The sequence below is a fragment of the Oncorhynchus tshawytscha genome, linkage group LG12 (assembly GCF_018296145.1).
Source record: "Oncorhynchus tshawytscha isolate Ot180627B linkage group LG12, Otsh_v2.0, whole genome shotgun sequence".
NCBI lineage: Eukaryota > Metazoa > Chordata > Actinopteri > Salmoniformes > Salmonidae > Oncorhynchus > Oncorhynchus tshawytscha.
In genome coordinates, this window is record NC_056440.1 from 65,027,236 (window position 1) to 65,041,361 (window position 14,126).

Genomic DNA, 14,126 nt, shown 5'->3' on the forward strand with positions numbered 1-14,126 from the left:
GCCCGTGCACATGAAGCGCCTGTACACAAAGGAGGACGACCGAATGTTAAGGTATAATTCGCACTCTGAGTGGAAGTAAGACAAGGAGTTGAGACACTGAAAGAAGAAGAAGAATCTCTCCCTTCTCATGTAAATTAGGCTTTGTGAGATACCCTGTAAGAACCTATGTGCACAAACCCCTTCAGTGTCATGAATGCAAAAGATTTGGTCATGTATCCAGTGTATGCCGAAGGGAAGAATATAGTATGCCAGCTGAGGTTATATGCTCAAATCCAATCAAATGTGTGTAGAATAACAGTGAAATGCTTACTTATGGACCCTTCCCAACATTGCATAAAGCAAAATAGAAAAATAATAGAAAGATAATAACATCTGGAATAAATACAGCTCTTCAAGGTGCAACGGGTTCTACTGGAGGTGATGGGGCGAGGCCTGTCTCTGGGGAAGGAGCTGTGCGACTGCAATACCTGCACCCCTAAGAGAACCTGTGCATGTGACTGTGGCCATGACTGGGAAGTCTGCCTTGGTGGCAAGGCCTGGTGTTATCACTGCGACATGCACGGGCACGTACTGGAAACCTGCGTGTTCCACCAGCCATGGAGGTCCGAGGCGTCGGCTGATTCGCCACCTGTTGTAGAGGCCCCACAGTCAAGCACTGTTACCGACGAGGAACTGTCCACTCTGTTCTGCGGTGTGCTCTTGGAGGAGAGGATGAGCTTTCTCTGTCTGCTGGTGAGGTCCCTGATCTACCTGTCCCTGATCTTCTGCTTCCTGCTGGAGGTGAGTCCAAGCTGCAGGCTGGGGTGCCTGAGACTCCAGTGGAGCTGCCGGTTTCTGATGCTGTTGATGAGCTGGTGGCTAGCCAGCTGCCCATGGCCAATACTGCTGAGCTGATGGATGGCGGTGGGGCGGAGTCTCTGCCGGTTGCTGGTAAGAGTGAAGAGCCCCTCACACACTATCTCCTGAGACTGATAATACTGGGTTGTACCCTAGGCCTGAAGCTGGGGAGGGGTCTGACCCTGCTCTTGGTTCTGCTGGGTTAGTGGCAGTCAAAACTGAACGTTGCTTTCCTGATTCACCTGACTCCCCTTCTCTACAAAAGGTGACTGTGCCAAGAATTGTGGACACGCCCTCAACAACCAAGCAGGTCAGTGAAGACCTGGGAGTGAAGCTGTTGTTCAAGATGAACAATCATACAGAGTGTATGTTCTCATTGTTTCAGGTGATGTTGCTCATTCATGTTTACCTGTGTAGGCCTCCTGCAATGCAATGTCAGGACCCTGGTGAAATGCCAGCCAGCTCCTATTATGGTTCCTGTTCCTGTACATTCAGCTTGGTTATGTAAACCCCTTGTTTTTGTGTTTAAATGCTTTTGACAGCCTTCATTTCAAGGGAAGTGGTAAACCTATAACTGTTTAATGCTTTTTCTCCCCACTTCGTGCGTCAAGGAGAATAGGGAGTAAACGTGACGATTGTCATTATGTTATACGTCACATAATCTAAAGTCTTGCCTGATTATGTATGTCCAGACATGGATTAATCCCTGTTTATTAGGAGAATCACATTTATTGACTGTTAGTGATGTGGGGATATGTATCATGTGAATATATTACCTGAATGTGTTTGTATATCATTGGCATACCTTTTATTGAAGTTGATAATCAATTATGTAATTGGTAGGATTTGTGATGCGTTCTGGGTCATGGGTGTTGCTACAAGAAACATGTCTTCGCTTTGTTTGGGAGACAGACAGGTAACAGGTCGGCATGGATTGAAGCCTGGGTTTTCATTTGTTAGGGCTCTCCTTGATTCCGATAAGTTTCTTAAGTCTACTGGCTATATCCACTTGCAAATAAAAATCCTCACATAGCCAAGAAAAAGCACATGTTCCTCGTATGCCTCCTCAGTGTTAAAATCCTACCGCATGGTACGCTTTAGTAGAGCCTGCACCAGTGAATGAGTTTGTTTGGCATTCCATCCGACAGTGCAACCTTGGATCATAAATAACTACTCATTATTATTTGTTGATCAGTCGGTCACAATTTAACCATGACACATTACCTTTTTCTTTCTCTCAAACACGGCCAATGTTTCTCGGCAACTGAAGGATCATAATAAATTGAATATGAAAAAGGTGGACTTTGTATAATTTATTGAAATGTTCAAAACTCCACACCACAAATGGAAGGAATCTGAGAAAAATGTCATCATTGTGAGTGCAGCTGAACACTTTTTGGGACTCAGTGATTTTACAGCAGAGGCCTGCAGGGAATCCTGTCGAAGAATGTTCACACATCACAGGCCCCGAGCCTGTAGGGATGTGACTTGAATTAGATTGTGACTGGAGAAGTGGGACAGGGTTTTAATGTGTCTATTTGTTGTATTATGTCCGGGGTTTATTCTTCAATGTTTTTTCATTCTATTGTTCACTACCCTGTACAGTAGGGGGCGGCAATACACTTTATAGGATGTGGTCCATCTCAAACCTCAGATAAGCAGTGTGTTGGAGGGAGATTCCTAGATTTGAGAAGTGTGCAGGAGGACATGAGACAAAGGAATGTGTTGTATCAGTGGAAAAAGTTGGGTGTGTAAACTGTAGGGGTACCCGTGGTACTGGAGATCAGAACTGTGTCTGGTGAGAGAAGGGCAGGTTGAGGTTGCCATGATCAGAGTTGTGCAGAAGGTGTCTTTATGATAAGGCAGTGAAGAGAGTAGGAGAGGAAGATGTGTCCAGGGTGAGGGATCCTAAGAGAATCCCTGTGAGTAGGCCGAGGCCAATGGAGTGATAGGAATAACGTACTTCAGTAAGGTTTTTTTTTTTTGGCGTTCAAGGCCATGGTTGTCAATTGTACTGCAGGGATGAAACGTAAATCACAGAGGATAGATAGGTGGCAGCTGCAGAGAAGTACTTGAGTGTACAAGATTTTACTGCCGAAGCGTTAGATGTTTTTGAATTATAGTGTCCCATCCTCACAGACTGCTGGCCTGGAGTAGGATCAGATGGGGCCAAAGTAGTGGAATAGTGGTGAGGTTTTAATGGGTGTAGGGTTAGTTGGAAGGGCAAATAAAATTTCTCACAAAGTGTAATGAATTCATGCTCTAGAATAGTAGATTGATGCACACCAAATACAGTAGGTGGCGGCATGCACCTATGATATTTGTTTGCGGACTGCCAAGAAGAAGAAGAAGAAGAAACTGGGCTATATATTTATTTTTAAAAAATTACAGCCAAATCTCGCGAGAGCTTCTGAGCATGAGTTTGTTTGCAAATAAAGGGACAACATCTATTTTGCCTTTTAGCGGATTGGATTGATCCTTTGAATTCCATGTATATGATTTGTACAGGGTATATGATATTAATGCGAGAATATTTGTCATTTAAAAGGTAAGACTTGTTTTGGTGAATGTAAGTGTTCACATGTTTGAGCTAGCTAGTTTACTGGTAGTTCCTCTGCACATATAGCTTGTTGTAGCTAACGTAACTATTGATTGGTTATTGATCAATACCCTGAACTAATGCAGCTAGCTAGCTAACTTGACATGAAACTACCTAGGTTTCGTTTTGTCCAGTTAGTTAGCTGACGAGTCAATAGCCAACTGTTTTACACATCATGTTTGCTCATATTAGCCACTTAACCTATGTGAAGCTCAGCTACAATAGTGGAATTTGCTGTATGCCAACAAAATAAAAGTCCTCAATTGAAAGTGATGCAAACGGAAACAAATAGTGGTAATACAATTATTTGTTCATTTGATAACAAAACAAAAAAAAGTTGAAATAGCACTGGATGTTACAGTTCAGAATTGCATTGGGGGCATACTAACATGCACGGTACAGCCTTACCCCATTTCATGGAACCAAGATCCATAGGTAAGGATGTACATTGTAATATGAATGTTCAATACATAGTAGATTGACTGGTGAGCTTAATGTGGCTCATTTCACAGTGATTTCAGAGTCCTGCAATAAGAGCTACGATGCACATTTCTGTGTAAACTCTTCAGAATTGTAATCTGTGGATGTCACTGAGACACCCACATATTACAATTCTGAAGAGTTTATACAAATATTAGTGTAGTAGCTCATATTAGAGAACTTTAACTGTGGGAAATCACCTCACTAGCCTATTGTGCGTATTGACATTCATATTGCAATGTATCAGCCTAATCAACTCAAATGTTTATTTGTCACATGCTTCTTAAACGGGTGTAGACTAACAGTGAAATGCTTACTTATGGCATAGAACAATTATAGAAACATTGTAACATGAGTAACGATAACTTGGCTATATACACAGGGTACTAGTACAGAGTCGTTGTTTAGGTGTACGAGGTAATTGAAGTAGATATGTACATATAGGTAGGGATAAAAGGGTCAATGCAGATAGCTAATCTGGGTAGCTATGTGGTTAACTATTTAGCAGTCTTATGGCTTTGGGGGTAGAAGCCGTTCAGGGTCCTGTTGGTTCCAGACTTGATGCATCGATACAGTTTGCTGTGTGGTAACAGCTAGAATAGTCTAACTAGGGCCTTCCTCTGACACTGCCTGGTATAGAGGTCCTGGATGGCAGGGAGCTTGGCCCCAGTGATGTACTGGGTAGTACGTACTACACTGTGTAGCGGTAATGTAGCCGGTCAAGATGCTCTTAATGATGCAGCTATATACGTTTTGTAGTATCTGAAGGCCCATGCCGAATCTTTGCAGCCTCCAGAGGGGGAAGAGTCGTTGTTGTGCCTTTTCTGACTTTTGGTGTGTGTGGACCATGATAATTCCTTAGTGAGCTGAGCTGTAGTCAATAAACATCTTTCTTACACGGGTGTTCCTCTTGTCCAGATTGGAGAGGGTGTGTGGAATGCAATAGAGGTTGCGTCATCAGTGGATCTGTTGGGGCGGTATGCGAATTGGAGTGAGACCAGGATGTCTGGGATGATGTTGACGTGAACCATCACCTGCCTTTCAAAGCATTTCACGGCCATAGACATTTAGACAGGTTACCTTGGCATTCTTGGGTACAGGGATTACGGTGGTGTGTTGAAACATTACATATTACAGACTACAGACTGTGTCAGGGAGAGGTTGAAGATGTCAGTGAAGACACTTGCCAGCTGGTCAGCGTGTGCTCTGAGTACTCTGAGTACCAGCGTGTGCCCTGGTAATCTGTCGGGCCTCACAATTCTGAAGTTTACACCAGTATTAGCGTTGTAGCTCATATTAGGGAACTTTAACTGTGGGAAATCACCTCACTATTCAGCCTGTTGCTGAATCTTTACAGCCTTACTTGCAATATGAATGCTCAATAATGCAATGTATTTAATTTAATTAGGCAAGTCAGTTAAGAACAAATTCTTATTTACAATGACGGCCTAGGAGGGCCAGAACGACAGATTTGTACCTTGTCAGCTTGGGAATTCCATCTAGCAACCTTTCGGTTACTTGCCCAACGCTCGAACCACGAGGCTACCTGCCGCCCCTATGGATGTCCAGTACTTATTGATACAGCAGGAAATTGAAATGCTAACAGTTGCTGTAGTTATTTTTTTGTTTATTTGGCAAAAGACTCAAAACAAAAGTCCAGGTTCTGTGACAGCATTCACAATGTTCCTGCATTGTCTGTTGTGACAGAGATTTATTTTGGGCCTCTCAAGTAGTCTACACTTTGGACCTGTTCCAAAATGGACCTGGGGCATTCCCACTCTATGCATAAATACCATTTTCAATATAAAGACTGAACGAACCCGAAGACAACTAGACCAGTAATGTATAGACATGGTTGGATCTAGACCCGATCCGAGTGAGGGAAGCGGCAGAAAAGGCAGAAGATTCTCCCATCTCGACAATGATTTTAGTTATATCTTTGTGAAGTCATTGGATAAGTATTCACCCGCTTTGTTTAGGAAAGCCTAAATGAGTTCAGAAGTAAAAATGTGGCTTATCAAATCACACTAAGTTTTATATGTGAAATAATAGAGGTTGACATTATTTTTTATGACTACCCCCTTCCTCTGTCCCACATACAAACAGTACAAGTCAAAAGTTTGGACACACCTACTCATTCCAGGGTTTTTCTTTTTTTGTACTATTTTCTACATTGTAGAATAATAGTGAAGACACAAACTATGAAATAACACATATGGAATCATGTAGTAACAAAAAAAGTGTTTAACAAATCAAAATATATTTGAGATTCTTCAAATAGCCACCCTTTGTCTTGATGACAGCTTTGTACACTCTTGGCAAACTTTTGACTGGTACTGTGTATCTGTAAGGTCCCTCAGTCAAATATTGCATTTAAAGACCAGGGAGCTTTTTAAAAGCCTCATAAGGAAGGGCAGTGATTGGTAGATGGGTAATAATAATAACATATCAGATATTGAATATATCTTTAAGCATGGTTAAGTTAATAATTATGCTGTGGATGATATATTAAACCAGACTAAATCGTCATTCTGAACTGAGCTGCATGACAGGAAGGAAACTGTGGTGATTTTAAAACAGCTAGAGTTCAATGGCTGTGATCTGAGGATGGATCAACAACATGGAATGACTCTACAATAATGACTTAAATGACCAAGTGAAAATAACAATTTAAATATACAGAATCCAAAAAATATTCCTAAACATGTATATGCATTAAGGCACTAAAGTAATACTACCCAAAAAAAACACAGCAAAGGAATAGATCACTGCGTTAACTGCCTCCTGATTTTCAAGCATGGTGCTGGCTCCGGCATGGTATGAGTTTTTCAGGATGAAAATCTAGGATGAAATCCTACAGGAAAACCTGTTTGTCTGCTTTACACCATACACTGGGAGGGGAATTCACCTTTCAGCAGGACAATAAGCCAAATCTGCACTGGAGTTGCTTGCCAAGAAGAACTGTATGTTCCTGAGTGGTCAAGTTAGTTTTGACCTAAATCTGCTTAAATCTATGGCAAGGCTTGAAAATGGCTGTCTAGCTATGATCCCCAGCACCTTGACAGAGCTTGAAGAATTTTGAAAAAAAATAATGGGCAAATATTGTCCAATACAGGTGTGCAAAGCTCTTATGAGACTTACCCGAAGAAGACTCATAGCTGTAATCTGTGCCAAAGGAGTATCTAATGTATATTGACTCAAGGGGATGAATACCTATCCAATGAAGGTATATTAGTGTTAACATTTTCATAAATTCACTTTTTTTTTTAAAGATTCTTCTTCCACTTTGACATTGGAGTATTTTGTGTAGATCGTTGACCATAAAAGGACGAATCCATTTCAATCCCACTTTGTCACACAACATGTGAAGAAATCCAAGGGGGGTGTAGACTTTATAAGTATGCCCCAATTACAACTGAAGTCTATTACAGCCACAATACGATTTCAACAGATTTTTGCTTTATTTTGTCAAATTAACAAATTGTCTTTTAAGATTATATAACAACATTTAGAACTTGTTTAACATGATCTAGTCCAAATATGGCCTGAGTCCGCAATTTGTATCCGTTTGCATCGCTTTCAATGGGGGACTTTTATTTTGAAGGCTGCCCGCAAATTCCACTATTGTGGCTAATCCTTATTGTGGCCAGCTTCACATAGGTAGCCACTGCCTGGCTAGGTATACAAATATATTTATATTTTTACAAACATTCTAAATCATCTCTGCTATTTACTAGCTGGGACTGGTAACTAACTTAGTGCTGGCTATGTTGTGATCACATTAGTTAGCTGAGGTGCTACTGTCATCATTGTTAGTTAGCTAGCTAGTTAGCCACAATTAGCTAGCTAGTTAGCCACAATTAGTTTAGCTCGTATTATTCGGGATCATCGTGACATTAGCTGGCGAGCAGCTGTGAAGAGTTAGAATGCGAAGGGGAACTGCTTTTTAGTTTCGTATTCACTGAATGTATAACTAGCATTTATGTGAATATTTACAGCGTGTTTGGCTCTCCTGAATTAACCCAGTGAATGAATATCTAACTCGACTCCCTCCGTCATGTCAGATTATGAATGGTGAGTAATCTGGGGTGGATGTCTCTGCATTGGTGATGGCAGCACGTCCAGTCATATGATAGCAACTCAAGTGACACTGAGAATTGGGAACGAAAAACAACCGACCTCGCAAACTCTGCAAGCACTCGAGGTGAGGCAATTACTTTGTATTTGATAGTGTGTACGGTCAGATAAAACTGACACTAACCAAGATGGTTGTCATTTCTGTGGAGGCATTTCACATCCATGATCATGTGTATTGTGCTATAGGTGTAGTCCATCCTATTATAGGCTAGACAGATGTTTTTCAGCATAGTCACACACTCATTGTGCACTTCTTTACTTTTCTATTTATTGTTTTGCAAGTATTTTCTTATAAAAAAAAAAGCTCTGCGTTGTTGGTTAATAAGGACTTGTCTTGTTGGTAAAGTCTACACCTATTGTATTCGGCACATGTAACAAATACATTTTGATTTCATAATGTTGACATTGACCATTGTGATTTTCAATGAAGGCCTGGTTACTCTTGAGGCCAACATCATACAAGGCTACTGTTTTTATCATGGCTGTAAAGTCAGATGGGCTGTCATAACTCTCCCAGTAGTCATTATTTTAAAAGTCCACTGTCATGACAGCGCTATGTACACTTTATAACTACAAGTTTAAAGTGTTTGCTAATGGTCTATGCCCTTTACTGGCTGTTTTGGCAGAAAGGAAGTCTTTGGCATTTCTTGGGTCATTGTAGTTCAGTTATTTAAGAGTCCCAAGAGACTAGCTACCTAACTTCCAAAGCAAACTCTTTTTAAAAAAACAGTCCTTATTTTTCATAACTTCTAAGAACTGGTGCAGAACATGACCATGCAAGTGTATTTTTTGGCTTTTCTCCAAACAGGAACGTTGGCCTGCTTTTTATACTTCCATGGCTCACTGATGTGATGTGCCCTCATATTAAGGGAACAGACATTATCCTATACAACACTGTGCTCTTACTGAATCTCTGGGACAATATGTTCAATATTTCAATACTAAATGGGAAGCTATTATTCATGATTGTAGGCCTATATAGGGACGCAATCATTTTGTTACTGCTTTTAATGTCTTTTCCCTTTATACGATGTACCAATAGACAAGTGGTCTACCTACACTAAAAGGGATTCTGCTTTTGTGCGTGTACATTTGTGTCCTTCCATTCTCTCCAGTTAGTCTTCTTGGGTTAGATGGGCTGCTTCTATGCTGTCTTTTTAAAAAATGGTTTCATTATTATTGTATATTTAAAACATACAATATACTTGCAGTGAAGCCGCTCAACAACTACATCACATTAGTAGTCATCTTACAGACCCCCATCCAGAGCGACATACAGAAGCAACCAGGGTCAACGCCCTGCTCAAGGGCACGTCGACAGATCTCCCACAAGGTCACAAAATCGTGACTGTGACAGTATGGCCCAGGGTGGTGTTATAATTACCTCTAGAGGTAAATACTGGTTCTAGTAAAGCCCTGGACCATACGGTCACCGCTGACAGTTGTCCTGAGTGTCTTTACGGTTACAGCAGACACATGATTTGTGACCTTCAATCTGTAATAATACATTAGGGGAAGAAGTGTGTGAGAAGTTTAACTGCTATTAGTATTTATTGTGCTTTCTGCTCTGGCCAGCGCTCAGTCGTGTGCATCTCGACTAGAGGCAGGCCTGGTGAAGATGAGCCTGCATGGTGCTAGTGGGGGCAATGACCGCTCACGCGACCGCCGCCGCTCCAGCGACCGCTCCCGGGACTCGTCGCACGAGAGGGGAGAGGGCCAGCTCACACCCTGCATCAGAAATGTCACCTCGCCCACCCGCCAGCACAACAGCGGTGAGTAGAACGTAGTGCGAACACTTTCACACAGTCTCCTAAAATAATATTTCTAAGAGAACATGGATGGATTCTAATGTTGGCATGTAATAGGAGTAGTCTGTGAGAAAGGTCAGTCGTCATGCCAGTGAGTTAGTGCCTCTCTCCCTCCACCTCCAGACCGTGAGAGGGACGGTGGCTCCAGGCCCAGCAGCCCCCGTCCTCAGAGGATTTCCCCCAGCAGCTCCAGTAGTAGCGGGGTGGTCAGCAGCCGTAATAGCAGCCTGTCCAGCACTGAGGGCTGCTTTAAGAGCCTGGGAGTGGGAGATATGGTGTTTGTCTATGAGAATAGCAAGGAGGGACTGGGCACGGGCCTGGGTACCCGCAGCATCCGGACCTCAGGCTCCGAGAGGGTCACTCTTATAGTAGATAACACACGGTTCGTGGTGGACCCTTCAATCTTCACAGCACAGCCCAATACCATGCTGGGCAGGTAGGGCTGACCTCATTGTTGTACTTTGTTATGGTGAAATCATCAATCCGTATCAAGTTTTGTTTTACCAGTGTGGTTATGAGGAGGAAGTCACCTACATGGGTTTTTTCCTTTAGCTTTTTTATTGTATGAAAGCTGAACAATGCTGAAGTGTGACCCCTGTGAAATGTGACCTGTTTTGTGGTTTCTTGCAGAATGTTTGGATCTGGAAGGGAACACAATTTCACACGGCCCAATGAAAAAGGAGAGTATGAAGTTGCCGAGGGCATCAGCTCTACGGTGTTCCGAGCCATCCTGGTCAGTCAATAGCACTTTATTACCAAGTACAACACTCCCTTTTACTAACTTGGTCAATTATTGACTGTTTTTACTTGAAAACAATTCCTTGATCTAGCGTAGCCATTGCTAACCTTTGCTCTTCTGAGCCACAATGGGAGGGGCAGCCTGCTACTCATAGTAATCCTGAATTGATTAACTTACTTGTTGATTGTCTGAAACTTTGTAGCTTAATTATATAGACAACAGAAACATTTACTTAAGGCTATAGGATCAACCTTAGACTGTTATTATAGAGTAGATGCCATGAGTTGTCCACTGAGGCTATGAATGTCCTGAGAACAAGTACAACAATCAATACCACTGGCTGTAGGCTGCTGATGTGAAAATGGAGGATGGGATTGATACATGTGGGCTGTTGTTGACAAACATGGATCAATCTGGCCTCAGAGGCACCGCACTTGTTTAGAAAGATGCACCATTTTATTTTTGCATTTGCAAATCTATATCCATGCCCAGCTCAACTGGCAATAAACTGATATCTGTACGTAGGGGGAAGGGCATTGGCCATTTTGAACATTTTAGGAAGGGGGAGCTGATAGGAGGCAGTCTCTGTAATGCCTGTCTTTTGTGTTTTCTCTGTTCACTCTCTAACTGGCAGGATTACTACAAATCTGGGATAATCCGTTGCCCTGATGGAATCTCCATCCCTGAGCTGAGAGAGGCATGTGACTATCTGTGCATCACCTTTGACTACAGCACCATCAAGTGCAGAGACCTCAGTGAGTACACCCCCTTTTTACCCTTCTTGACCTGGTTGGCTCAGTGAACATAAATAATGAGCCCTTGGTTTTAATATCCCTTATTAGTGATTTAATTAGGTTTCCATTAAACTGAAGATGTTATGGTAAGTTAGTGTGTTGGTTTGCGTCTCTGAACTGCTGTCTCCTGACTGACCATGTCCCACTGTCCCTAGGTGCCCTCATGCATGAGCTGTCTAACGACGGTGCCCGGCGTCAGTTTGAGTTCTACCTGGAGGAAATGGTTGTGTCTCTGATGGTGGCCAGCGCCCAGAGCGGAGAGAGAGAATGCCACATCGTGGTGCTCACTGATGACGACGTAGTGGACTGGGACGAAGAGTACCCACCACAGATGGGAGAAGAGTACTCACAGAGTGAGTTAATACACACACACTCTCCACCCACCCCTATTTGACCTAGATATTTTGTGTGCATATTGATATGTAGACTGTGTCATTTTTAAATGTAAGTAGTTCTGTCCTTGAGCTGTTCTGGTCTATTTATGTTCTGTATTATTTCATGTTTCATGTTCTGTGTAGACCCCAGGTAGAGTAGTTTCGGCTTTCGCAACAGCTAATAGGGATCCTTATAAGATACTAAATACCAAAAATGTGTTATTCCTAATTAGTAATCCCTGCCGTGGATTAAACTGTTCACTTACCTAAAGGGACCAACTTAATTGACACTGCTTAAAAAAGTTGTTGATAATGAGTTGCTGTGTGTTTCACATTTTATTTTCTCTCTGCAGTAATATACAGTACAAAACTATACCGGTTCTTCAAGTATATAGAAAATCGAGATGTTGCCAAATCAGTTTTAAAGGAGAGAGGACTGAAGAAAATAAGATTAGGCATTGAAGGTAAGATGCTGATTTTTATCATGTATTTGCTGGGGTTCAGAGCAAAAATGTAAGATTTCGCTTCAGCATTGTGAACTCGCTGGCTCTGTTGTCTGCACCATGTATGGGTAGGTTACCCCACGTATAAAGAGAAGGTGAAGAAGCGTCCTGGTGGCCGTCCTGAGGTCATCTACAACTACGTCCAGAGGCCCTTCATCCGCATGTCCTGGGAGAAGGAGGAGGGCAAGAGCCGCCATGTTGACTTCCAGTGTGTCAAAAGCAAGTCCATCACTAACCTGGCTGCAGCTGCTGCAGATATCCCCCAGGACCAGCTGGTCAACATGCACCCTGGCCCTCAGGTGGATGAGCTGGACAACCTCCCCAACCAGCCCCCTAGCGGACCCCAGTACAGCAACAACTACAACAACGACCCCGGTGACCCAGATGCCCCCTCGCCTGCAGTCTGAGGACTGCCCCCTCCCTGACACTCCCTCCCCAGCGTACCGCAGCATGGAGCTAGAGGGGCATCATAACCATATTGCCTTGGCACCTCCTCCGCAGCCTTAGAGCCTCAAGGATCTGGTCGACTGTAAAAACCCTATAAGGGACTAGACTGGCAAAAGGGCATATTTCTCTTATTTCTTAAAATAAAATACTTGACCAAAGGAATTTATTTTTCTGTTAATTGTTTGAAATAAATTTAGCAAACCCAATTATTTTATTATTATTATATATTGTTATTGTACAATGGTTATTGGGCTGTGCACTGGTGTTACTGTGTTCTCCTCCTGAGTTTTATTTCATGTGCAGTTCTGGGCATACTTCCTGGATGGCAAGACTAGTGAATACTGTAACTGTTCGGGGAATAGGTGCAGAGCGGGATGCCTGGCCATGGAGAAAAGCCTCTGATTTTATCACCTTTCAGTGGAAATTACTGTTGAATTCCCCTCAGATATACTTTGAATCATGTAAGGGTTGGTTGACATCATAGAATTGGTAATGTGATGCTGTGCTCTATGCTCCCTAAATATTTAGCATGATATAAAGACATTCAAATCACATTGTATTGTGTTTTTATTCTTATCATTATGCTTATTATCCATTAATAGCACTTGAGTTGAAAGAGGTTACTTTCACCTTATCCCTCTATGTAGAGCTGATGAGTTGAAAGAGGTTACTTTCACCTTATCCCTCTATGTAGAGCTGATGGTTTTATTTGGCCCCCCACATTTTCTGAGCAAAAATCATTTTGCAGGAAACGCCAGTTATTTTAATTTTGGAAATCTGTTCCCAAGTATTCCCACACATGAGAGAGATGTGATCGTATACAAATTGAAGCAAGGTTTGAAATGTTCTTGTCAAGTATTATATCTGTTTGGGATTCTTGCAGTCAAATTGCATTCTACAAATTATTTGTAATTATGTTCTGGCCCCCCGACCATCCACTCACAACATCTGCCCGAGGCTGAGTCTAGTTGATAATCCCTGACGTAGAGTGTGTGTAATAGGATATTTTTAAACCATTTGTTAATCATTTCTGTGACTTGACTTCCCAACCTAGGGCTCTATTCAATCTGTATTGTGAAAGTTCAGCTTTACAGCATGATTGAAATTTAGAGGCAATGTTGCTGCATTCGTGGAGACTGTATTCATGGTAAACGCTGCATCAATTAGAAATCTCCTTTACATTTCTATTGCACAATCTGTAACACTTCAGCGATACAGATTTAAATAGAGCCCTTACACTTTCAAACTGAAAGTTCAAAAAGTAGCCTAATACATGTGCAATAGCTAGCCTGCAATTGTGGTTTGAGTTGACCTGATTTCAGATCAGGAGGAAAGTTTTCCTTTTATGGGTCATTTGGATAGTCTGCCTGTTGCTAGGGAACAACAACATTTCCCAGGGGTCAGTAGT

General features: G+C 42.2%; 1 protein-coding gene across 3 annotated transcripts; it reads left to right on the forward strand.

The window, feature by feature from the left end:
* The first annotated feature begins 3,233 nt into the window (after window positions 1–3,233).
* Window positions 3,234–13,270, forward strand: LOC112247066 (BTB/POZ domain-containing protein 10-like). 3 transcript variants are annotated; one of them, XM_042330922.1, is made up of 9 exons: window positions 3,234–3,385; window positions 7,981–8,120; window positions 9,629–9,825; window positions 9,985–10,297; window positions 10,492–10,594; window positions 11,235–11,355; window positions 11,550–11,747; window positions 12,122–12,232; window positions 12,344–13,270. In XM_042330922.1, the coding sequence occupies exons 3-9, from the start codon at window positions 9,672–9,674 to the stop codon at window positions 12,676–12,678; spliced, it is 1,335 nt and encodes a 444-aa protein (XP_042186856.1). In that variant the 5' UTR covers window positions 3,234–3,385; window positions 7,981–8,120; window positions 9,629–9,671; the 3' UTR covers window positions 12,679–13,270. The 3 variants fall into 3 exon arrangements, with proteins under 3 accessions (XP_042186856.1, XP_042186858.1, XP_042186857.1); XM_042330924.1 differs by lacking the exon at window positions 3,234–3,385 and adding an exon at window positions 7,506–7,595; XM_042330923.1 differs by lacking the exon at window positions 3,234–3,385 and having other exon boundaries at window positions 7,659–8,120.
* The last annotated feature ends 856 nt before the right edge of the window (window positions 13,271–14,126 follow it).